Here is a 26,705-nt window from a genome sequence, read left to right as displayed (position 1 = left end):
AAGGAACGCCCGCTCCCGAAGACCCATACCCGGAAGCGACGGAAGAAGATGCATCTCGAAAACGGGTAAGTACTGCTCATATTTTAATACAAATAGCCGATTCCCCTAGACCGAACGAGCAGGAAGCTAAGGGGAAAAGGGGAAAATTTTTATAAAATGGGTGAACTCCCGCTTTAAGTGTCATTTAACAAGATCATTTTTGAGCGTGTGATTAGCGGCAGAATTAGGGGCGGAGCAGGGTATGGGTTGGGTGGGGCAACTGGTGGCGAGTAACCCTTGAGGACTGGCTAGTGGCTCAACACTTGAAATTTTGAGCCCTGTTATATATAATGTTTGGGGGTTCGGAGTAATTTTCTAGCAAACAAAAAGACTATTTTTACATGTAGGAGAGAAGTGTCAGAATTGGCTTGGGTGGCAAGTAGTTAACGGCATCGATCAGTGGATCTGGGTGAAAGGACTGAAATGCAGAAGCTTTAGACAAAGCAGAAGTGCTGCCACCAACCACCAACATTTTAAATGTGCCAAAATGGGTTTACTGTCACTTTAGGTACCTTGAAAAATGTTTCATATTTTTCCCAGATCCCCTAATTGTCCATAACAATTTCTTTTCTAGTGATTCATTTAATCTACTCTTTGTTCCTGGACACACTCTTCATCAAAGGCTGGCAGAAGTCTGGTCCCCTAGTCCTGTCTTTTTGATTTATGAGATCCTGAAATCGTTTCACATACATAAGTACTCTGTGGACCCCCATCATGGTACTCTTACAACTGGTTGGCTTGAATACTTACATATTCATCAATGTCTGCATTAGCTGCAATATCTCCAGCAGATCCACTGGGCTTTGGCTCCCCTCCATCCAGTAATTTTGCATCTGGAAACAGGAACTGGAAAAAAAATAAGAAATGTGAAGACACCTGGGAAAGAGGCAATAAGAGACACTCTTTAATGCTCGTTCTGAACTAAACCTCCTCACATGCACTGCAAATTTTGCAACTTTTGAAATCAGTGCAAGAAAAAAAAATATAGGTACAGTAAAACAGTAAAACCTTGGATTGCAAGCATAATTCGTTCCAGAAACATGCTTGTAATCCAAAGCACTCTTATATCAAAGCAAATTTCCCCATAAGAAATAATGGAAACTCAGATGATTCGTTCCACAACCATTTATTCATAGGTCCTTCAGTTTATTGTCCATATAAAAAGATTATAGCAATGTGATTGGTTGTGCAACCATAAAATGTCCATTCACAAATGGAAGCCTCCACAAGGGGATTAGAAGCAAAATCCAGCAGGAGCTCCAGGGTATAAAAGAGAAGAGAGGCGCCTCTAAGTGTAGCAGTATGTTGCTAAATGTTGTACCTTTATTAAATGTAACCATATTGCTACACTTAGAGGCGCCTCTCTTCTATTTTATACCCAGTTGTGACATGACGCTACTCTTATAATCAAGACATTGCTTGTATATCAAGTCAAAAGTTATTAAAAATGTTTGATTGTCTTGCAAAACGCTCTTAAACCAAGTTACTCTCAAACCAAGGTTTTACTGTATTAGTTTCCAGGAATGGGAAGTGAATAGGAACAGAGGGACCTTTGACATGAACTCCTCCCTGGACCCTTAGAAATTTCCGAGGACAAACCAAAGTTTTCAAAATCCCAAAATGAAGCCCAACTCGACTCTCCCACCTTCTTATCTTGTTAGTGACCTGTACCCAACATTGAGAACGTCCTAGTAGTGACGAAACGCGTCTGGGAGGCTACGTCAGTGACATCACCACGCTCGGGAGGAGGGCTCCTGTATGCCGGCCAGCATTTTCATTTAACACACATGCTGTTTTATCTTCTACGCTTGTAAGTACAATACTTTTAATTAAATTGTGTTACCCCGCGGAATTACGCTATATGCGTCTTCTTTTTTACTACACATACATATGCTTCGGAGTGGCCTGTATCAGGACAATCGGGACGCTGTCTGCTCTGTCTGAGACCCCCGGGGAGCTAAAGGCCGTGGCTGGGTTATAGCCAACTGCTTATATCACTTGCCATCTGGTAAGCTGCTCACACTTACGGTGGAGGGATCTCACTAAATGCATATGTGTCACCGGGTGATTGGAGGATCAGATCTGTCATTTCAGTGTCATCAAGTCCTATGGAGCAATGATTTGGTGTTTGGGAATTGCATCTTTCAGCTTCTGCTAATCCTAATATTTATATGGACTGTTTGGACTTCCTGCTAACCCACTTTTCTTTCAGAGTTGGGTGTTTTAAAATTTTATAAATTTGGCGCGGCCTTTTTTGTTTTATGTTTGTTGTGTATATCGCACGATAGCTGCTGCCTTGGGATATTTGTGTTGTAGCGCAGTTTTTTGTTCTTTTGTTACCCAACAGATTATGATTTATCTAATATAATGAAGCCGGTAACATCAATTGCATCAATTCTTTTTTGGCAGGATACAGCAGTAACGCACCTACAAGTTTCTGCCGCAGCCTTACTACGGGCCGCCTATGCGACTCCTCCTCTCCACCTAGGTGGACCCTCCCTCTAGGCGATCTCCTGTGACACGTGACAGGTCCCTGAAGATCGCCTGTCCAGTCCGAGAGCGCAGCGCGACTCGCGCATGCGCAGCACGTGCCCGGCCTTGAAGCCGAAAGCCGTCACGGCTGGGTGCCCAGAGTGGCAATGGAGGCACCGGCAGAGAGGAGGGGGAGAGGAGCAACGCTCCAGCTGGCCACATCACTGGACCGTGGACCAGGCAAGTGTCTGTTTATTAAAAGTCAGCAGCTACAGGTTTTGTAGCTGCTGACTTTTAATAAACATAAAAAAAGCCTGAAACTCTGCTTTTATGTTGCTTTAACCAGTTGAGATTTTAAACTGGATTATTTTGTTAAAGCCCAACTCTAGACATTTTAGTTTGATGTTTTTAATAAAGTATTAAGGCCATTAACCACTTGAGATCCGCGCTAAACAACGTGCCCAGCGCATCGCTCGGGAGCCGATGCGTGTGCCTGGCGGCCGCGATGTCTGCCAGGTTCCCGCGTTCGTCGGTGACAGCAGGGACGTGGAGCTCTGTGTGAAAACACAGAGCTCCACGTCCTGTCAGAGAGAGAGGAGACCGATCTGTGTCCCTTGTACATAGGGACACAGCATCGGTCACCTCCCCCAGTCACCCCCCTCCCCCCACACAGTTAGAACACACCCAGGATACACATGTAACCCCTTCCTCACCCCCTAGTGTTAACCCCTTCCCTGCCATTCACATTTATACAGTAATTAGTGCATTTTTATAGCACTGATCGCTGTATAAATGTGAATGGTCCCAAAATTGTGTCAAAAGTGTCCGATACATCCGCCGCAATATCGCAGGCCTGAAAATAAATAAAAAAAAAAATAAATAAATAAATAAATAAATCGCAGATCGCCGCCATTACTAGTAAAAAAAAAATCATAAATCTATCCCCTATTTTGTAGGCGCTATAATTTTTGCGCAAACCAATCAATATACGCTTTTTGCGATTTTTTTTTAACAAAAATATGTAGAAGAATACGCATCGGCCTAAACCGAGGGAAATTTTTATTTTTTAAAAAAATGGGATATTATTATAACAAAAAGTAAAAAATATTGTGTTTTTTTTTTTTAAATGTTCTATCTTTTTATGTTTATAGCGCAAAAAAATTTTTTTAAAAAAATCGCAGAGATGATCAAATACCACCAAAAGAAAGCTCTCTTTGTGGGTAAAAAATTATAAAAATATAATTTGGGTACAGTGTTGTATGACCGCGCAATTGTCATTCAACATGCATCAGCGCTGAAAGCTGAAAATTGGTCTGGGCACAAAGGGGGTTTAAGTGCCCAAGTAATGAAGTGGTTAAAAAAAAAAAAAAAAAAAAAAACAATCTCTCTCTTCTAGGGTCCCCCCCCACCGTTAAACATTATGGGGATGATTTACTAAGGGAAAATACTGTATACTGTTGCTCCAGAGCTTAGTAAATAACGTAAAGCTTCACTTCGCAAAGAACAATCACATGCAAGAAAAAAAAAAAAACAGCATGTTCGTTTGTACACGATTGGAAAATAGAAACCAGCAGAGCTTCCCCTCAAATCTAGAGCAAATGCACTTGCAGTGCACTGTTTATTTTCCTTTAGTAAATCATCCTCCCCAAATAGCTCAACGCCTGGTGAGGGTTACAAAATCTGTTCAGTTTGTTGCACCCAATATCTTCCCTGCGCTCCATGCACCTGATGTTTAACATTTTCTCAGAGTATGGCAAGATGATTTTTTTTTTATAATTACTCATTTTCTTTATTTTCCAAATTACATCACATACAATAAACAAATAACAATAACAAAACAAAACAAAACAAAACAAAACAAAAAAAAAAAGGATATCTCCGTACATATTCAAATAAAAATACTTTCCTACATTACATTATCCCCCCCATGGGCACCATCTGCCTCCCCCTCCCTCTCCTCCAATCCCCCGTCCCACTCCCCACCTACAAGAGGCGGGAGGGACGCCAGGGAGAGAGAGAAAGAGGAGGAGGAGAAAGGAGAGACGAGACCCCCCCCCTCCCACGTGACCCCCTAAACCCCATCACCTTATGACCTCCCTACGGCACAAAAAGGAAGAGCTCAATACCACCCTAATAATAAAAAAAAAAAAAAAAAAGCCAAGGGATTTTGTGCAGGGCTTAATAGTCCTTAATTTCGTGACTTTAGTGAAAAAAAAAAAAAAAAAAAAAAATAGTTTTCTTTGTTTCGTGCCTCTTTAACTCCCCATCACCTTATCTCCCCCCCCCCTACCATGCGAAGGGGAGAAGTTTCATAACCACCTCAAAAAAAAGGAGTGGAAAAAAAATAAATACATAAATAAATAAATAAAAAAAAAAAAAAAAAATAACAACAATATTGGGTGTGTTCTTCTCCTTTCCCTTATTAGTGATCTTTCTTTTGTGACTATAACCTTCCTTTAAAACCCCCGTTCCCATTCTTATGACTCCCAAATAAAGTTCCTTAAGGGGAGCCTCTATACTTATCCTCCTATGTTGACTTAATTGATTAATTATTTCCTCCTCTTTAGTGATCCAAATTAGTGTTGTGAAAAAGAGGAGGGGGAAAAAAAAAAAAAAAAAAAAAAGGTGAGAAATAGGAGGGGGGGGGGCGCGCCTCCCACCTCCTCCCCCTCCGGTGCCCGCAGGGTAGGGAGACAACAAAAAAAGAAAAAAAAAAAAAAAAAAAAAAAAGGAAAAAAGATTATTCGCCGTCTCACCGCTCCCCCCCACCCGCCTCCTAGCCTCTCCGCCCCAAGCTAATCCTTCCCTACTTCAGGAGAGTAATATATCCACCCTGCCCATATATCCTTAAATTTGTCCTGTTGGTCCTTGACCATGTATACCCATCTCTCTGCCTCCATTATCCTCTCTACCTCGATTTTCCATTCCACTATATTGGGGACTTTAGCTTGTTTCCAGTATCTAGGTATCAGTGCCTTCGCTGCATTTAATAGGTGTGGTGTAACACTTCTTTTGTAGAACTTCATGGATGCTGGCATTCCATGAAACAGGAAATGCAATGGGGATTGCTCAATAGGTCTTAATGTCAGTTTCTTTATCCACGGGGATATCTCCTCCCAAAATCTCCTGATCCTGGGACACTGCCACCATATATGAAGAAATGACCCTCTTTGATTGCACCCCCTCCAGCAGTTGGCATTCATTAATGGGTAGATCTGAGCCAAACGGGTCGGCGTATGGTACCATCTAGTCAGAAACTTATACGACATCTCCTGTATATATGAACTTATTGAGGACCGGTGTGTTATTTCCATCAACCTATTTGATTGTTCCGCTGTAAATTTAAGGCCCAACTCCCTTTCCCATTCACGCATGTAATATGGGATTGTCTTATCTTGGGCACTCTGGACCATTCTGTGCATCCGAGATAACATATGGCCTGGTTCCAAGCGGTTAACACACCACTCCTCAAAAGTAGTCATGGTATTTACTGATCTAATTTGGTGTTTCCATTTATTAAACAGGTCTGTCAACTGCCGGTATTTCCATTCCCTCATTGATACCTCCCCCTGCTTTTGTACCAACTCCCTTAAGGGAAGCAGTTCCCCAAATGGGGCCACCTCTGAACAATTTCCTCCCCACCCCTCAAAACTACCCTTCTCTTCCCCAGGAGGGAACCATGGAAATCCCTCCAAAGGAGTAATAGGCGATATTGGAGGGGCAAACTTTCCCGACTTATTCATTCTATCCCAGATAGACAGCGTTGTTGTAGTTAGTGGTGACACATATTCCGATAACCCCCTAAATACGGTCGGGATCCAGGGTGCTCCCGCCAGATCCCTTCCTGCCAGTTTTTTTTTCCAGGGAAACCCATATTTTACCTTTTGAGTCATGTCTCCAGTTCATAATACGAACCAGGGCCATGGCTCTATAGTAGAGTACCATGTCTGGGAGTCCTACTCCTCCTTCCTTCTTTGATCTTTTCAAAATATCATATGCCAGCCTGGGATGTTTATCCCCCCAGACAAAAGTCCTAAAAGCTTTCTTTATTTGTTTAAAAAATATTTGTGGGAGATGGCATACAGGACATAGATAAGCCTTGGAATTATACTCATTTTAAGGGCACTTACTCTCCCAAACCAGGTCAGTGTATAACTTCTCCATCTCTGTAAATCTCTTAGTATTGATGAGAGCAGGGGTATATAATTCAACTCATATAAACGTTTAACATCTGGGGCTATATGTGTTCCCAGGTAAAATATAGAGTCTGAACGCCATACAAAGGGGAAGGATCTTTGCAGCTTTTTCTTCATCCCCGCAGGCAGTTGATTCGGCATCAGCATCGATTTCTCTATATTTATTTTAAAGTTGGAAATGCAGCCAAATCTGTCTATCTCTCTCATCAATTCCGTCAGAGACTCTTGAGGTGAGGAAAGATATAGCAACAAGTCATCCGCATATGCGGATATCTTGTGTTCCATCGATCCTATAACTATCCCTTTGATCCCCCTATTCCCTCTAATCATACACAAAAAAGGTTCCAATACCATAGCGAATAGTAATGGGGACAGTGGGCACCCCTGCCTAGTCCCGTTTTTTATTTCAAAGTAATCTGATAGTCTCCCGTTGACTTTAACCCTTGCTCTGGGTTCTGCATACAATGCCATCACCCATCCCATCATTCTTTCCCTCAGGCCCATCTCCCTCAGAACTCCGACCATAAATCCCCATCCCACCCTATCAAAGGCCTTTTCAGCGTCCATTGAGATCACAACTGCCGGAGTTTGATTTGGGCCTTTATGTATCCAGTGTAACACATGGAGGGCTCTTATTGTATTATCTCTGGCCTCTCGGCCTTTCATAAATCCTGTCTGGTCCGGATGGATCAGCTTAACAATGTGATCCTGTAGCCTCAAAGCTAGAATTTTAGATAGGAACTTAACATCGGAGTTCAGGAGGGAGATGGGCCTGTAACTAGCGCAGCACTGCGGATCCTTCCCCGCTTTCGGGAGGACAGTCACATAAGCAGTTAAAGCATCTGGCGATAATGGACTCAAGATCGACACAGAGTTGAGATACCTACAGAGGGGGGTCAGGATTATAGAGGAGAACTTTTTATAATACATATTAGTAAATCCATCTGGTCCTGGACTTTTGCCCTGCGCTGCCTCCAGTATCACTCTCTCTAGCTCCTCTATGGAGATGGGTTTTTCCATTTCCTCCAGGGCTGCTGTTGGTATTGCTTGTAGTCCCGAGGCCTTTAAATATTCCCGAATCCCTTCCTCCTGCCCCCCCCCCGTCTGCCTCCCCCACACTTGGATCTAGATTGTATAAAGAAGTATAGAACCGATGGAATTCAGCTGCTATCGCTTGAGAATCTACTATCTGTTTACTCCCTACCTTTATTGTATGTACATGGCGCGCCTCCTGTTGTTTCTTTAGTTGTCTGGCCATTAACCTCCCGCTCTTATTTCCCTGCTCATAAAAGCGATGGGCAAAATATCTATTTTTATTCTGAGTTTTTCGATCCAGAAGCTGTTTGAGATCCGCCCGAAGCTTCTCTAAATTTTGCGCATCTCCTGGCTTTAAATGGGTCTTATGTTTAATTTCTATGTTATGTATCTCCTCTAAAAGAGTTGTCAGTTCCTTCTGTCTATCTCTTTTAATACGTGATCCCATTGAAATTAACTCCCCTCTCATTACCGCCTTATGGGCCTCCCAGACCACCTGGTCCGACACCTCTTCTGACGTATTCATCTCAAAATATGAGGTCAACTTGCCAGTTAAGGATTCTACATTTTGCTTATCGTCCAATATCACTTCATTCAGTCTCCAAGTTCTTTCCCTACTCCCAACCAAAGCTGGTCTCATCCCTAAACTTATCGGTGCATGATCCGATATGGTGATCGACTCAATAGTCGCAAAGTCCACCAGACTCAAATAATATTGGTCGATCATTAACATATCGATCCTTGAATACATATTATGTGTCTTGGAGAAATAGCTGTAATCTCTATCCCGCTCATGTAATACCCTCCAGCTGTCGACCAAATGTAGGGAACGTAGACGCTTTTTAACACATCTTAGCGCTTTCTGTGACAAAAAAGTTTTCCCAGATGAGGTATCTAAACTCGGGTCCATAGTAATATTAAAGTCTCCCCCCAAGATCAACAGACCTTCTCTGAATTTCTCCAACCTATCTAGGGTTTTAATTAAAAACTTAACCGTTTGACTATTTGGGGCATAAATCGTTGCTATAGTATAACACTGGCCCTGGATTTTTCCTTTCACAAAAAGATATCGCCCTTCCGGGTCCTTTTGTACTTCTGTAGGTACCAAAGGGCATTGTTTATGTATTCCCATTGTAACCCCTCTTGCCCCAGAAATAGGCGAAGGAGCATGAAACCACTGATTGTATACGAAAAGGGGCATATGGGGGATCGACCCTTCCACGAAGTGCGTCTCCTGTAGAAGAACAATTTCCGCCCCAAGGTGGCGCAGTTCATGCCAGAGACGCCCCCTCTTACAACCTGAACAAAGACCCCTTGTATTATATGATATAATTTTCATTTTAGTCCTTACTCCCTAAACTCTATTCCCTCCTCCCACCGGCCCCAGCCCCCCAAATAGAGGGAAGGGGACGGTAGGACGAGGGAAATAAGAGCGGACAGGCCCTGAAACAGGACCGGCGGCGGGCGGGCGAGAGAGACAGCAAAAAAAAAAAAAAAAAAAAAAACACCACACAAAAAAAAAAAAAAAAACGGGGAAAAAAAAAAAAAAAAAAAAAAAAAGAAAAAAGAAAAAGGACCATACACTTAACCCCACGAATAACATATAAGCCACCATATCTACGTATGGGTAACCCCCTAAGAGGATGTTCTGTCCGTGTATGGCAAGATGATTTAATAATGAAACAGAAGATCATCGGGAGAGGATTCTACTATGCTGGCATCCCTAACGATCACATGGTGCCATTTCTCTATGTCAACCTGCTGCCTCCCTAAAACAGGCTGACATGCATAGGAGTGCGGCCAAGATACATTGCCTCTGGGGGTTTGCTTTCTAATTAGCCTTCTCCATACACAAGTTCTCAGTTTAAACACCGTCCAGATTTCTAGGCACTATTGTGATAAGAAATGTAACGATGTGTCCTTTGGATGAAGCCTGTTTACTAATCAAAAAAAATTGTATGTGTAATGCGAGTGGCTCTTGAAATTACTAATTATTACCAATTAACACTTTAACCTACTTGCCTTGCAGTGGATGAGAAACTAATACACAGTCCAGGAACCCGACACACTGAAAGATGCCGTCTCTGTACTCATCCAATGATCCTACTGCATTATATTTTTTTATATAGCTGTGAAAATAGAAATATAGGATGCGGCGCCAATAACCTAAATGCCATTTACAACAAGTGCAGCTCCAAAAATTAGGGAAAACGAATATACAGTGAAAGCAATGAAAAAGGGCACAACAAGTGTAAAATTGATGTCCATAATTAAGCATTAATATTAAATTAATATTAACCACTTAGGACCCGGACCTTTAGGCAAGCTAAAGGACCCGGCCAGTTTTTGCGATACGGCACTGCGTCGCTTTAACTGACAATTGCGCGGTCGTGGCTCGGCACTGCGTCGCTTTAACTGACAATTGCGTGGTCGTGCGACGTGGCTCCCAAACAAAATTGGCGACCTTTTTTTCCCACAAATAGAGCTTTCTTTTGGTGGTATTTGATCACCTCTGCGGTTTTTATATTTTGCGCTATAAACAAAAATAGAGCAACAATTTTGAAAAAAAAATCAATATTTTTTACTTTTTCCTATAATAAATTTCCCCCAAAAATATATAAAACATTATTTTTTTTCCTCAGTTTGGGCCGATACGTATCCTTCTACATATTTTTGGTAAAAGAAAAATTGCAATAAGCGTTTATCGATTGGTTTGCGCAAAATTTATAGCGTTTACAAAATAGGTGATAGTTTTATTGCATTTTTATCAATTTTTTTCTTTTTACTACTAATGGCGGCGATCAGCGATGTGTCCGGACACATCGGACAATTTTGACACATTTTTGGGACCATTGTCATTTTCACAGCAAAAAATGCATTTAAAATGCATTGTTTACTGTGAAAATGACAATTGCAGTTTGGGAGTTAACCACAAGGGGGCGCTGAAGGGATTATGTGTGACCTCATGTGTGTTTACAACTGTAGGGGGGTGTGGCTGTAGGTGTGACGTCATTGATTGTGAATCCCTATAAAAAGGGATCACACGATCGATGCTGCCGCCACAGTGAAGAACGGGGAAGCTGTGTTTACATACAGCTCTCCCCGTTCTTCAGCTCCGGGGGGCGGTCGCAGGACTCCATCGGTCGCGGTCCCGGTCACGGAGCTTCGAGCCGTGCCATTCTGCCGACGTTTATGTGCAGGAGGCAGTCCTTAAGTGGTTAACAGGATCCTCTCTCTTGCCGCCTTCTCTTTGGTTCCAACTCCCCGTGTCTTTGTGCGACGCAGAAAAGGTGAACGGATGGACTCTACATGCCTGGTTCCCACCGTGAAGCATGGAGGAGGAGGTGTGATGGTGTGGGGGTGCTTTGCTGGTGACACTGTTGGGGATTTATTCAAAATTGAAGGCATACTGAACCAGCATGGCTACCACAGCATCTTGCAGCGGCATGCTATTCCATCCGGTTTGCGTTTAGTTGGACCATCATTTATTTTTCAACAGGACAATGACCCCAAACACACCTCCAGGCGGGGGAAGGGCTATTTGACCAAGAAGGAGAGTGATGGGGTGCTGCGCCAGGTGACTACCTCTTGAAGCTCATCAAGAGAATGCCAAGAGTGTGCCAAGCAGTAATCAAAGCAAAAGGTGGCTACTTTGAAGAACCTAGAATATGAAATATATTTTCAGTTGTTTCACACTTTTTTGTTATGTATAATTCCACATGTGTTCATTCATAGTTTAGATGCCTTCAGTGTGAATCTACAATTTTCATAGTCATGCAAATAAAGAAAACTCTTTGAATGAGAAGGTGTGTCCAAACTTTTGGTCTGTACTGTATATACACACATATTTTTATACACACACAGTATATATTAAATTTCCTGTTTTCTGACACCATTACCCAGCTGATTAGCGCGGTAGATATGCAGAGGTAAAAATAGCCCCATTACGCAGCTGGCAGGTTTCAGGAGCAGAGAGAAATGTTTCTAACGCCATAACATACCCAATATATTCAGGAGGCTGAACAGTTAACAAGGTAAACAACAGATATGATTAATTCACACTCAACCAACACTGCAGCACCTCCTAATTAACACTTGTATTAGCTGCTAAGACGAATTCGTTAAATTAGGGTCATGTTGAGAATATACAACAGGTGAAAAAAAAAAAAAAAAAAATGTTAAAATAAAAAAAACCTACAGATAAAACAGCATTCAGGACATCGCTGCTTAACGGGGATTCGTCAGCGCCACGATGTTTACGGATCTTCTTCCTGGCACTGCTGACCATGCCGGTGACAGAGAGTTTGTGTATGGGGACTGGCGCTGGTTCGGTGAGCTTCGATAGAGCCTGGCTGATATCAGCCGAGTCTGTAAAAAAAAAAAAAAGAAGGACATTTGTAAGAGAAATCCGACTGCATAGAAGTATTAATTTAGAGAGATCTGCGAGGTGCTGCTTAGCAACTGGCTCATTCTGCCTCGCTGCAAATCTGTACAATGTGCTAATAAAATCAAAATTCCTTTTTTTCCTGCTCTCAAAATTTAGACAGAACTGCACCAGAGATCATGGGGAGAAACACGGAAATCATACTCATTAAGTGCACTTGAATTGTCTGAACTTTGAGTCCCGGGTTCACACTGATGCGGATTAGATCCGATCTAAATGCAGGGATTTGTATGCCATCTGAAAACACGTTGTTTTCAATGAAGGACATTCACATCAATGCGGTGCGATTCTGATCTAGTTAAAAAAGGTGTGTTGTGCAAGATTAGTGCAGGTTCTGTGCGAATCTCATCTGCTTGCATTAGAATCTCACATGTGACAACAAAAAAAAAAAAATTGCACTGTGAAATCGCATCAGATTCGCACCCCATCATTATGTACCGAGACTGAGCCTGGGGTCACACATATGCGAACACAGACATCACATGTGCTTCGCACCTGCATTGCTGTGTCGATCACATGCGATATCAGTACAATGCGAGTTTAGCAATACAGTTTGTATGGCTGAACTCGCCATGGATTCGCACAAAAAAGGTGCAGGGACTTTTTTTCCCCCCGCACTGGAATCAGATCCGATTCTTGTCCAAATTCACAGTTCACAGGGCGGTCTGTAAACCAATCTGGGGGTGTCATTAACTTTGTATTGACACCCGCAGCGGTTTGCAGAGGGCAGTGTGAAATGCCTGCAAGGGAGAGGTGATGCAGGAACTGGAATCGCACCGATTCCGGCATCGCAAGAGTGTGAACCCGGGCCGACTCAGAATCTTGGCTTTATGAGAAGAGGTGACCTCTGCAAGATCTTTTGTTCTCGCTGAAATTTTTAAAAATATAAGAAAGCAGTTGTGTGGTCAAAGAATCACATAAAAGGTTTAGGTCCTCTTAAGGCAGGCATGTCCAAAGTCCGGCCCGTGGGCCAATTGCGGCCCCCGTTTCGGTTTAATGTGGTCATTTGAATATATATATATATATATATATATATATATATATATATATATATATATTATATATATATACTGTATTTATCGGCGCTAGCCTCGGAGGGGATGGGGGCCAAGTGCCATCAGATTTCCTACAGGAGAATCTCCTGTTTACTCAGCGGCATCTGTAATAGGAAGTCCCGTCTCCTGGGCTGCCATTGGACGACTCTTCTGTCTATCATAGGAGGCGGGATATTGTATTAAAGAGGTTGCTGTGTAAACAGGAGATTCTTCTGCATGTAATCTGTTGGCGCTCGTCCCACCCCCACCCCCATCCCCTCCGAGACTGCAGATGGGCATCGATCGGGCTGCACTGATGGCAATGGAGAGGCTGCATTCATGGCAGTGTATTAGTGCTCGGAAGAACACAATTAGACCGACTTTTAATGGTTCAAAGAATGTCAGCCAAATGGTTGGCCCTCACGCATGTTCACTTCATCAAATCTGGACATCTTGGACACCCCTGTCTTAAGGGCTGTACACACGGGCCAAATGCTGGCAGACATTGGCCGGGGTTCTGTCGAGAAGTGCAACCCCATCGAATAGTGCCCGGGACGAACAGCGCATGCGCCGTACATCATAGCACAACTGCTGATTTGCAGATTAGCTGGACCAACGTAACCATGGCGCATGCGCACATCGTAGGAGGTATCTCTCAAAGGCACGATTTAAACCTATACAAACAGCAGGGGGAGAACGAAGTTCTCACATTGTGCATCGCTGCTGCTGGAGGGTGTTGCAACCCGCCATTTCACACAGGCAAAGCTGGCCGCTCAACACAGCAAACCCGCCCTGCAACAAAAACAAAACCGGACCATCAGCACACTGTAAAGCCGCCCGCAACAGAACTACGGTCTCCCCCACTGTTTGTATAGGTTTCAATTGTGCCCGTGAAATGGTATCTTCCATCAATAAAATTGGAGGATAGCATATTACCCCATTGTACAATTACATCTTCCATGAAACAAAACAATGTAGGTTGTATGTATAAATCTTCATAACATGCATATAGATGGGTCAACACGTTTCACAAAGTTGATTCCTCAGGACCAATCATATGCTTTTAAGAAGCTATGATTTGCTCTTTGATTTCTTTTGAGTGGCTGCATGTGTGCTGATAACGCCAGGGGGTGTTTCATAGTCCCTCTTTCTCACTGACATTAGGGGGCCGTTGCCATAAATTTCCAGCTGGGTGTGTGAAGGGGGGGGGGGTCTCTCCTCTTCCTGCTTGCCCAAGGAGGCAGAGATGAGGTGGTAACGCAACAGTCCTGTTATGAGAGGTTAGTCAGAGTGGCCCTGGTATCATAGGTGTTCACTTAGTCATCGTCCTTCGTTGCACCAGTTGATTGCTCCCTGATAATTTTGACACGTGCAAACTGGCGCGAGTTAATGATGTCACAAACCACTTTTTTTTTTAAATTGTGTAAATAAAAGGTATATTTGTTTTAAAGTGGCGTCTTCCCTTGGTACCAGTAAAGTCCTTCTTTTCCCTATATTTGGGGGTGTTTCTTGGCATATTATATATGGAATGTGGTACCTATCTAGTCAGCAATATTCACTAATTACTGCCCCATAACTAAACAGCATGAGCAAAGCACATATCTGTATAGAAGAAATGTAATACTTACCCCATCTGCTGCCTGCACCACTGAATGCAGCTCTGTTGCTGAGAAATAATCTCTTGAAGTCTACTGGAAAACTAACACTTCCAGGAAGGCTCGACTATGTGATCCTCTACAGGAAACATTTTTCCAGTTTGTATTTTTTAAATTTTAAAAATGATTTTTTACATTGTTTTTATTATTTTTTAAAATTTTTATTATTTTTTACAACGCTTTTGGAGGGTGGAGGGGCTTTTTACAACGCTTTTGGAGGGTGGAGGGGCTTGGATGAAACATCAGGGGTCTAAACCTAGACCCCTGACATCTAACCTTTGAGATGGAGAAAGGAATGGAGGAAACATTATTTTAGTTCCTTTCTCTCTAGCCTCAGCTACACTGAAGATGAATAAACAGGAGATAGAGGATCCTGTTCATTCATAAACTAAAGCATAGCATACATCATTTACAATACTCGGTTATTAATGGACACAGAATCGATCGGAACCAATTGCTCACCGTGTCCAATTCAGAAAAGGAAGAGGCTGGTAAATGACATTTGCCAGCACACCTTCCCCCACTCACCATTGACCTGTGTATCCGCAGCACCCTGCGAGAGAGGAAAGCCACCAGTGCTGCGGGTGGTTGGGGGCGGTTGGCCCCGGGCACACAAAGGGGAATCAGATGTGGGCAGCACAGGGAGGGGGATCGGTGTGGTGGGACGGGAGGACAATTACAGATTGATGCACTGTGTCTGTGTCTCTCCCTCCAGCAGCTAAAAGCTACTGGGAGGGAGAGTGGGAGAAATCGGCTTTCAGCTGCTGTAGGAAAAGACACAGTGGACGTTCTGTAATTGTCCTTCTGTCTCGCCGCACCGATCCCCCTGCTGACTGGACTCCCCCCTATCACCCTCCCTGCAACTGCTTATGCGACATGGTCTCTTGAAGCATGTACCCCAAAATGTACCTTCAAACCAGGCTGTTAAAACCCTATAACTACACATAGGTGAGCTAGAGTGTGGATTTGAACAATAACAACAATGCAAACACCAGAAATAACCTTCAATAACTACCTTTTCCATTTTCCTCAAAAGCAGATTTCCCCAGGAGTTCATCAGTGGACTCTTTACGACGGCAAAGTTTGAAAAACTCTGTAACAAAATCCCCTGAAAAATAAAAACATGCAAGTCAAGAAATGTCGATGAAAACCAATCCTAAAAACATTACAGGACAGTTGGACAAATGGATGTGATCTGACAGCTAGATTGTCAGATCAATTTTTTTTTTTCTTTTCTTAAACAAATCAGCCGAGAATGCATTCCACAAACAGAAACAGCCATTGCCGGATCCAGGGCATAAGACTGATCGCCCAAAAAGATTTTGCCCGGCTGGCTAGATAATATTTATAAAAAAAAGGGGGGGGGAGAGTAGGACTTTGAATCAGATGCATTTTTTTAAAACGCATCTCATTCAAAGTCCCAACTCTCCCCCCTTTTTTATACATTTACAGGGATTGAGGCCTGTGGTAGTGTATCACATGCCTCATACAAAGTCCCAAACCCATTCCCCCCCCCCCTTTTTTATACTATTCAGGGATGGAGATGCGTTTCTCAGGAGTGGAATAGAGTGCCTCCACAGATCTTACTCCATACCTTGACCTGGTCCGGACAACGATTAATCAAGGGGGTGAGATTGAGGCTGACATAGTCCAGCGGGCATGCGGTAAATTGGATACCAAGGTACCGAAAGGATTCAGAGACTGGGATGTCCTGTATAGTACTAATGGGCGGAAGAGGCAGTCGATCAAGCAGAAGTGCCTCCACAGATCTACCACCAACAGTTAACTTATGCATTGTAATTTTTTGACTAGCTGACCCAGTTTGATGTGGTCCGCACCTAGTCTGGTGGTATTTTGGTTTGGTAGGCATGTTTTGGTTCCACTCCTGTATTGCTTTTGTTTTTCCAGTGCTCTTTTTTGCCAGACCAACTATAGGTAGGGGCGGGTTTAGGCTATCACCTGCCCCCTATCTATTGATTAGCACGCCTGTGCTCCTCTTTAGGAGGCTTTAAAAATCATAGCTAGGACTGCAGAACACGGGGTGCCTTGACATTTGGCCTGCAGCTTACCAGGTATTTGCAAATACATGCAACTAAACCTTTAGTGCTTTTTTGGTTGGCAAAAGTCGCTCCGACTTCAGAAAAGGCTCCTGTACTACTTCAAGGCGACTTCTAGGCAACTTGTACCCATAGATTTCAATGGAAGTCGCCTCCAATTCGGATCTCCACCTATATTGAAGCGACTTTACAGGAAAAAGAAAATAGTTCACTCAGGCAAACCCCCCCACAGAGCTGCTTATCCTGTAATTGGCAACAGCCAAAGTCGCCTGTCCTGGAGGCAACTTCAGCAACTTACAACAAGACTTAAAGTTGCCTCCAAGACAGGCGACTTTGGCTGTTGCCAATCACAGAATAAGCAGCTCTGTGGGGGGGGGGGGGGATTTGCCTGGGTGAACTATTTTCTTTTTTTTTTTTCAAAATCGCCTTGCAAAGTCGTGCTGTAAGTCGGGAACCGGCATTTAAAGTTTATGCATGGCCAAAGTAAAAAAAAAAAACCTTCATTATAATGTCTCTGTACAAATCTGCAAGTACTGTACACAAAACAACATGGTGATGTTGCTATAAATCCAGTGTTGTCCTCCTAACTAATGAACTGAAATGGTATGGTTCTAGTTCTCCCGGGCTGCACAACAGAATACCTCCCCCTCATGTCATAGAAATGTGGAGAAAGAGTTCTGTAGTCCAGAAGGAAACGCTCAGTCCAACAGTGCTTGGGGTTTAAGTGCAGCAGAGGCAGTGTTAACTTCTAGTTAAAGGGGTTGTAAAGGTACCATTTTTTTTCCTAAATAGCTTCCTTTACCTTAGTGCAGTCCTTCACTTTAAAAAAAATTACAACCGATTTGTAACTGGTTGCTCTTATAGACAACCCTTTCCTCCATTTTTCCTTTCACTGTCATCCTGCAAAGAGCACAGCATATCATAAGGTTTAGTTGATGGCTGCTTACCCAGCATGCACTGAGGGTTATCTGCTTTTCTGACTCGGACAGACCACTGTGGAGCTTGAAGAGGATCCAAGTCCCTATTCAGGAAAGAAAAACATAAAACTGATTCAGTGCAGTGTAATGGAAAAGAAGTGTTTGGGAAGGTAACAATGGACAACAGTACAGAAACAAAAGACTAAAGTCGGCCATACATGGATAGAAATTTGGTTCGTTCAGCACGGATCGGCCAAATTTCTATCCATGTATGAGCAGGGAGGTTGTATTAAAGTTGATCTACCGATCGACTTCTGTACAACCACCTGTCAGATTTTTGTCTACAGTCAGAAGCACTGAAAAATATATATTCAGAGAAGAAGGTTTCTGTTAAACTAATGAGCAACATTCAAAAAAAAAAACGTATAAACATATTATAATGAAGGTTCCAACAAAATAAATTTAATTTATAGGTCACTACTGCTAGGAAATCTCAGCTGAACTTTCTGTGTACATAATAGGGGCACGAAGGCGGTAGGCCTTCTATGAACATAACAACATACTGGGGTCAATTTACTAAAACTGGAGAGTACAAAGTCTTGTGCATGGTAGCCAATTGTCTCTTAACTTAAAGCGGGGGTTCACCCTTAGAGGGCACTTTTCCCCCTTAGATTCCTGCTCGTTATTACTAGGGGAATCGGCTATTTATTTAAAAATAGGTGCAGTACTTACCCGTTTACGAGACGCATCCTCTCCGTCGCTTCCGGGTATGGGCTTCGGGAATGGGCGTTCCTTCTTGATTGACAGGTTTCCGAGAGGCTTCCGACGGTCGCATCCATCGCGTCACGATTTTCCGAAAGAAGCCGAACGTCGGTGCGCAGGCGCAGTATAGAGCCGCACCGACGTTCGGCTTCTTTCGGCTACGAGTGACGCGATGGATGCGACCGTCGGAAGCCTCTCGGAAGACTGTCAATCAAGAAGGAACGCCCGCTCCCGAAGACCATACCCGGAAGCGACGGAAGAAGATGCAGCTCGAAAACGGGTAAGTACTGCACCTATTTTAATACAAATAGCCGATTCCCCTAGACCGAACGAGCAGGAATCTAAGTGACACTCGGGTGTTTACGGCGCCCGCCGTGTAGAGCTGACTGCGCAGGCGCCGTAAACACTCGAGTGTAACTTCGAGTATTTTCGGAAGGCGTGACGCGCTTTAGCAGCCCGTCAATCAACTCCGCTTGGCTTAGGAACGCCTATACCTGGAAGGAATCCCCGCTCGGAGCCGGATAACAAAGGCTGATAAAACAATAAGTACAAAAAAAAAAAAACAAGCATACTGCAGATGTCAGCAGTATGCTGGATCTAATGGCAGAAAGTTGATTTTTGGGTGAACCCCCGCTTTAAGTTTTAGTAAATCAACCCCATTGTGTGTTGATTCATTTGTAGTGAGGCTGAAAGTAAATTATTTGTATCAAGCCCCCGCTACTGGTCCAACAGAGCTTAAAAGAGAAGTATGGACTTTTTATTTTATTTTATTTTAGAATCATAATTACCGAGGTGGCTGCTGGCTCCAACACCGATAACCAAGCAATCCGACACTGCCGATCGTTCAGTTCTCAGAGTTCCCCTAGAGAGCTGGTGATAGTCAGTCACCGTTGTCTACTCTCCACCACTCCAAACAAGCTTTGGCTGTACTTCTCCTTTAAGGGATCTCTACAGTTAGGCCACTTTCTTACTGAGGCGTTTTACAGGCGCTTTTGCGCTAAGAAAAAGTGCCTGAATAGTGCCTGTAAACTTCCTCTTCTGCAGCCCCAGTGTGAAAGCCTAAAAGCTTTCTCACTGGGGCGGTGCACTTGCAGGACAAGAAAAAAAGTCCTGCAAGCATCTTTCAGACGGTACAGGAGCGCTGCTAAACCGCCCCTGCCATTCAAATCAAAGCGCCATGCTAGCGGCCGAAAAGCGCCGCTAAAATGATGGTAGATCGCCGCTAAAATTAGTGGTGCTTTACCGCTAACGCGACCACCAGCGCCTGAGTGTGAAAGTGCCCTAAAAGTGGTGATAAACTTTGTCCTCCAACCCTTATTTTAATGAAATGAGACAACAATACAGAGGATCTTGTATAACATCTGCACACTTAATATTAAAATAGTAGTACTCACGAATACACATCATTATCCACTATAATGCCTTCGGTCAGACAGGGCCATGTGGTAGCCAAGTGAAGTTCACTAGGAGAAAAACACAGACAATATACTGTAAATACATAATTGGGTCAAGTAACAGAACATCACTGTCAGTTTAGCAGTTATAAAGCACAGAACAGCTTCACTGACGTTTCATGCACACTCGGAAACTGAAAAGTCAGCCAGCTGATAGGGCAGCCGCTGTGAGACTAGTCAGACTTGGACAATTCAGCACACTAGCGCGAGCTACAGTATGCCTTTATTTTTTTTTGGGGCGCCGTACTCACAGTTTAATCGCATAGTTAAGTTTCTAGGTAGGCGTTCTTATGCAGAGGGGAACGTGATTGACGGCCGGCTATGGCGCGTCACGCTTCCCGAAAATAGCCGAAATAGGACTTGCCTCTTCACGGCGCCTGCGCAGTCAGCTCCGATGTCTGTGCGCAGGCGCCGTATAGCGCCGTGAAGAGCAGAGTCCTACTCTGGCTATTTTCGGGAAGCGTGACGCGCCATAGCCGGCCGTCAATCACGTTCCCTCTGCATAGGAACGCCTATTTACCGCGGGGAGTCTGAAACTTAACTACGCGATTAAACTGTGAGTACGGCGCCCAAAAAAATAAATAAAGGCATACTGTAGCTCGCGCTAGTATGCTGAATGGCATGCTAGAAACTTGTTTTTTAGGGTGAACCATCGCTTTAAGACTGATAATATACTAATTCAGTATATATATATATACACTATAAAAGGGGAAGTTGCATTTGAATGGCGCCACCCTTTGGGCGGATTATGCCAATTTCCCGTCTCATAACTTGCTTCTGAGCATTTTTTCCCCGTCATTAAAGCGTACACACGACCGTTTTTCACGACGAGAAAAAAAATAGAGCAGGTTCTACATTTTTAATGCCCATTTTTCTCGTCGAAAAAAACGGTTGTGTGTACGCGGCATTACTGTTATTTTTCGTCTCAGCAGATTGATAGCAACGGGAACCATTGGCTCCTGCTCCTGTCAATCAAATCCTATGACTAGGTAGTGGGGCCAGGCCCTGCTGTCTGTGACATGTCAATAGATGAATATACTTAGGCTCGGGAGTGAGCCTGCACAAGTGACCGACAGAAAGCAGCTTATGGGGGAACTTGACAGGGGGAGAAGCCAGGAGAGATGCTCTGTGCAAAAGAATTACACAGAGCAGGCAAGTATAACATGCTTTACATTTAAAAAATAAAAAAAAAGGACACTTTAATATAAAACTTTATTATTACATCAAGTACATATTTTAAAGTGACATTGTTGCTTGTATAAGAGATTTCCACTAGCTTTTCCTTGCAAAAGATTAGGTTGTGTAATTTCCTGTCTGGCAGGCAATGATCAAATTCATCTTGCAAAGCTCTGGGTTCTCCCACCAGCCCCATCATTAAAGTGGTCGTAAAGGTTCGCCCGCCAATGACAGATTGACGTTGGCAAAGTGGTTTCAATATCCTGAGTGGACGTCATATAACGTCCTCAGTATATTGAGCCGGGGCGCGCATCGCAGTGATCGTTGTTGCAGGGTGTCAGTCTGACACCCCGCAACACCGATCTAGGTAAAGAGTCTCTCAAGGAGACTCTTTACCATGTGATCAGCCGTGTCCAATCACGGCTGATCACGATGTAAACAGGAAAAGACGCGAGTAGAGAAGAGCCGATTGGCTGCTCCTCTGACAGGGGGGGTTTGTGCTGATCGATTATCAGCATAGCCCCCCCCCCCCCCCCCCCGAGGATGCCCACTGGACCACCAGGGATGCAAAACAAAAAACACAGGTATGCCACCTAGACCACCAGGGATGACAATGACACAAAAAATAGATGCCAATCAGTGCCCGCAATGGATGCCAATTAGTGCCCACAATGGGCATCACTGATTGGCAGGCATTGTTTGGTACTGATTGGCATCCATTAGTACAACCCATACAATAGTGTCACCTATCAGTGCCCATCTATGCCCATCCGTGCCGCCTATCAGTTCCCATCCATGCCGCCTATCAGTGCCCACCCATGCCGCCTATCAGTGCCGCATATTAGTGCCCATCAATGCAACCACATCAGTGCCACCTCAACGGTGCCCATCAGTGCCGCCTTATCAATGCCCGTCAGTGCAGTATCATCAGTGCCCATCAGTGAAGGAGAAAACGTACTTATTTTATAACAGAAACAAAGAAAAACGTTTTTTTTTTTCAAAATTTTCAGTCATTTTTTTTTTTGCAGAAAATAAAAATCCCAAAGGTGATCAAATACCACCAAAAGAAAGCCCTATTTGTGGGTACAAAATGATAAAAATTTAGTTTGGGTACAGTGTAGCATGACCGTGCAATTGTCATTCATAGTGCAACAGCACTGAAAGCTAAAAATTGGTCTGGGCGGGAAGGTGTATAAGTGCCCTGTATGGAAGTGGTTAAGCAATATTTTTGTATGGACCAAATAAAAACCTGCAATTGGAAAGAATACCTACAAATATGATCACAGACTTAAGTGGGCGCTTGGCACAAAAGTAGGAACATTTGATGTATAATTAGTAAAAAAAAAAAAAAATTGTTGTTCATCGCACAGGTGGCAGACAGCTTACCGCTAGCTGCAGTGCCAGTCTGCCACTCTCAGCAGGCTCAGAATCATTGCAGGTACGGTTCAGCGTAGCACACTGACACTTTAGTGTACAAGGAACATTGCGGCGATCTAAAATATCACCCTGGAAGCTCGGTCATTTAGATTTCTTACCAGCTTCTTAGTCTGCATTTATTTATTCACCACTTATATATATTTTCCTTGCGAGATGAAAAAACCTACCTGCAGATTGCACCAATTATTGTGTCTAACGTATCATTTAATCTGGTGATTTCAATGTGCAATTTAGCCTAAAAAAGGTCAGACTTCTGTGCAAACGGCCACATTGTCCACTTATATTGCATGATTACCCCGGAGGAAAGTCAATGAGCCATTTCCTCAGCTAACATTTAACGGTTATGGAAAAGAGGCCAATAAAATCACTGATTGTAGGAGCAGGTAAAGGCTAATGTAAAGGTTGTGCGTGAATTGCCATTAGAGGGCGCAGTAGGTGAAACGATGGCCTACAGCGCAAAAATTAAATATTACAGATTTTTATTTCATGAACAAAATAAACCAATGAACAGAAGAGGTACAAAAAAAAAAGCACAAATGGCAATTGCTTGGCAGGGCAGTAAACATTGGGGTTGATTTACTAAAAAGGCAAAAAAAAAATGTGCACTTTGCAAGTGCAGTTGCACTCATATTCCCCCGAGCTTTGTGAATGTGTTAACCACTTCAGCCCCGGAGGAATTTACCCCCTTCCTCACCAGAGCACTTTTTGCGATTCGGCACTGCGTCGCTTTAACCGACAATTGCGCGGTCGTGCGACGTTGCAACCAAACAAAATTTATGTCCTTTTTTTTCCACAAATAAATCTTTCTTTTGGTGGCATTTGATCACTTCTGCGGGTTTTTATTGCGCTATAAACAAAAAAAGAGCGACAATTTTGAAAAAAAGGCAATATTTTAAACTTTTTGCTACAATAAATATCCCCAAAAAATAGCAACATGTATTTCTCAGTTTAGGCCGATATGTATTCTTCTACATATTTTTTGCAAAAAATAAATAAATCACAATAAGCTTCTATTGAATGGTTTGCGCAGAAGTTATAGCTTCTACAAAATAGGGGATAGTTTTAAGGCATTTTTATTATTATTATTTTTTTTTTTTATTAGTAATGGCGGCGATTTTTATCGCCACTGCAACATTATGGTGGACACATCGGACACTTTTGACGCTATTTTGGGACCATTGTCATTCATACAGCCATCAGTGCTATAAAAATGAACTAATTACTGTGTAAATGACACTGGCGATGAAGGGGTTAAGTGTGTCCTAGGGAGTGATTCTAACTGTGTGAGGAATGGGCTACCAGTGACACGACACTGATTGCTGCTCCCTATGACAGGGAGCAGTAGATCACTGTCCTGTCACTAGGCAGAACAGAAAAATGCCTTGTTTACAAAGGCATCTCCCTGTTCTGCAGCTCCGGGACACGATCGCGGGACACCGGTGGACATTGAGTTTGCGGGTCCCCACATTGGCACGGTCACAGACCTGATCCGCGTGTCCGTTTTTCAGGTGGATCCGAGCAGGCCATCCATGGACTCCTATGGGCAGGTGGATGTCAGCGGAGATTTGTCCGTTGACACCCGTCTGCCATCCGATCCGCTCAAGACAGACATATGGCGATACATTAACCTTTAGGCTGCATTCACACCTGAGCGTAGGTCGTTCGGTCGTTTTTTTTCCGGCATTTTGTCACGCGTATTCATGCTTATTTGCGCGTTTGCATACAGCCGCATCCAACGTTTTTGTACTTCAACGTTTTTTATTCTAGCCAATAGGAAAAATTATCATCTTTTCATCACTTGTTGCTATGTTGGTAGATTTTTTTTATCTTCTGCCTGGGTGAAATATTCTATTGATTAAAGCGACAAAACGCCTGTAGCAAACGATCGTTGACGCGCTAGTCGCTTGAATCAAGTGTTTCCATTACTTTCTATGGGTAATAGAAACGCTCAAAAATGCCCAAACCGCCCGATTTGCGCGACAAAAAAGGGTCCGGAACTTGTTTGAGCGTCAGGCGTTTGAGTGGAGATGTGAACCATCTCCATAGGGAATAATATATTTTTTCCCCTCTAGCGTTTTTGACGACAAAACGCTCAGGTGTGAATGCAGCCTTAGTCTTGGCGAATCGGATGAGATCTGATTTCATCCGATCTCCCCATAGAAACGAGTAGGGCTCCGACAGGTCCCTCACCGCACAGTGAGCGGAGACGTACCCGTCATCCTCCGGCTCAGCGGAGATCAATTGAGCCGGCGGACACAATTAAACAGATCCGCCTCTTGTAAAAGGAGAAAAGTATACCGCTTTTCCTAATCCACTTCTTGTTTGACTGCATGAATTTTGGCTGTTTTTTCCATTTGAATTTTTTTTTTTTTTTTTATGTTTTGAATAAAGACATTGTTTTTTGAGGAGTGCGGCGATCCAGGATTTTTCTTTCATCTCTTGTGAAAGGAGCCTTATTCTGAAGAAAAAGCTGCTTGTTTCTATGTGTCCAAGTGAATGTGCATGCGAGTGACTTTATAATTATCAATCAGCAGCTGCACCTGCAGAACTCTAATGGGGAAAGGTACAGGGTTCTACATCCCTTTAGATATGACTTGCCTTTGGGAGTATCTCACCAAATTGACATTTTTGTTGCAGGTGATGCCTGAAAACTGTCTTGTATTTTAGTGCAGACTTCTGGGAAAATCAGTAAGCCAATCACACCAGCAGGAAATTACATTTCTGGGGGGTGTTCTGTGTACACAATGCTTCCAGATTGCCATATTGCATTTTACAGATAATTGCAGACTGAAAAGGAAAGGCCTTTTTTAATAACATTCGATTCCATATGACTTGTGTGGCAATGTTTTATGCTATATTCATTAGTTGCCTTTACCGTCTGGAGTTACTGTGTAAAGCTCTGCAGATTTCCATCATCATTATTATGTGCAGGCAAAAATGTTGTTTATTATCCTTGCACCTGATTGGGTATTCTTAACAATGTGAAGCTTCACCGCATTCATTAAGCTCCAAGAAAAATGAATACAACTGCACTTGCAAAGTTTTTTTGCCTTTAGTAAATCAACCTCATTGTGTAAAAGGGAGTTAAACAGCAGAGACCAGCAGAGGGCAGAAGCACGCTGTTGATGATATAAAAGCATTCTACGAACGTCTTTCATCGATCGGAGAAAACTCATTTTTAAAAAGTCAAAAGAAAAAAAAAAAAAACATATGCACATAACAGTTAACTTGGCTATTAGCTGCAAAGCGCAAAGCAAAAGCTATAGTCATGGCATCCAATAACATATCGGCATTTTCTTTCTATCATCTGTATCTACACAGGACTAACAGCCTAAGCACTCAAAAAACATTCACACGTCTGTGCTAGAGAAGTTTAACCACTTCATGACTGCCCACCGTTGATATACTGCAGCTGGGTGACCGCTCTGAACCAGATCACGTACCTAGTATGTGATCGGACACTTCCGGGTCTGGGGCGCGTACCGCCGGCGACCTGCTTCCGCTGTGATCACACAGGAGCCCAGTAGCCGCTACCGCAGACGCAATGTCCGCCAGCCCCCGCAGATTACACAGGCAGAACGACAATCTCCCTACGTAAACAAGGCAGATTGTTGTTCTGTCAGAAGGGAAGGCATCGATTCCTAAGCAGGAACATGGATCATTGCCTTCCCCCAGCCATAATATATATTTTATTTCTGTTGCAATAGGACTGTCTTTTCATACTAGGGCTCTCTGCATTTATTAGTATGCTACTTCTATCCCTTTTAGACCTACGGCCGGGGAGCACCGATTTTCAAAGTCGGGCACCCCTTTCAAAGACTCCTATGTTAAACGGTAATTTCTCCAGTAATTTTGGGGACCCGGTACCAGCCCGCCATAGGTATCCTGGACCCGAAACTTGGCACACATGTAGCCCCAGTTCTCCTCTACAAGTGTGCTGTCTGGGGAACCTACAGCCAGGGAGCAACTATTTTTCAAAGCCGGGCATCCCTTCTATATACTCCCATGTTAAATGTATGTCTAGTCA

The 26,705-nt window shown here is 43.3% G+C and overlaps 1 protein-coding gene across 1 annotated transcript in view; it reads right to left on the bottom strand.

Annotated features, from left to right (window-relative positions):
- The window catches only part of RAB3GAP1 (RAB3 GTPase activating protein catalytic subunit 1), a 208,109-nt gene that overhangs the window by 122,020 nt on the left and 59,384 nt on the right, over positions 1–26,705 (bottom strand). Inside the window, exons 10-14 of the mRNA XM_040358096.1 lie at positions 20,006–20,074; positions 17,880–17,953; positions 15,891–15,983; positions 11,941–12,110; positions 790–885 (exon numbers count right to left, since the gene is read on the bottom strand). Coding sequence (XP_040214030.1) covers positions 790–885; positions 11,941–12,110; positions 15,891–15,983; positions 17,880–17,953; positions 20,006–20,074 — 502 coding nt within the window. The remainder of the gene's footprint in view (positions 1–789; positions 886–11,940; positions 12,111–15,890; positions 15,984–17,879; positions 17,954–20,005; positions 20,075–26,705) is intronic.

The sequence above is a fragment of the Rana temporaria genome, chromosome 6 (assembly GCF_905171775.1).
Source record: "Rana temporaria chromosome 6, aRanTem1.1, whole genome shotgun sequence".
Taxonomy (NCBI): Eukaryota; Metazoa; Chordata; class Amphibia; order Anura; family Ranidae; genus Rana; species Rana temporaria.
The sequence above is the reverse complement of the archived record's forward strand: the minus strand, read 5'-3'. Positions and strand labels throughout refer to the sequence as shown.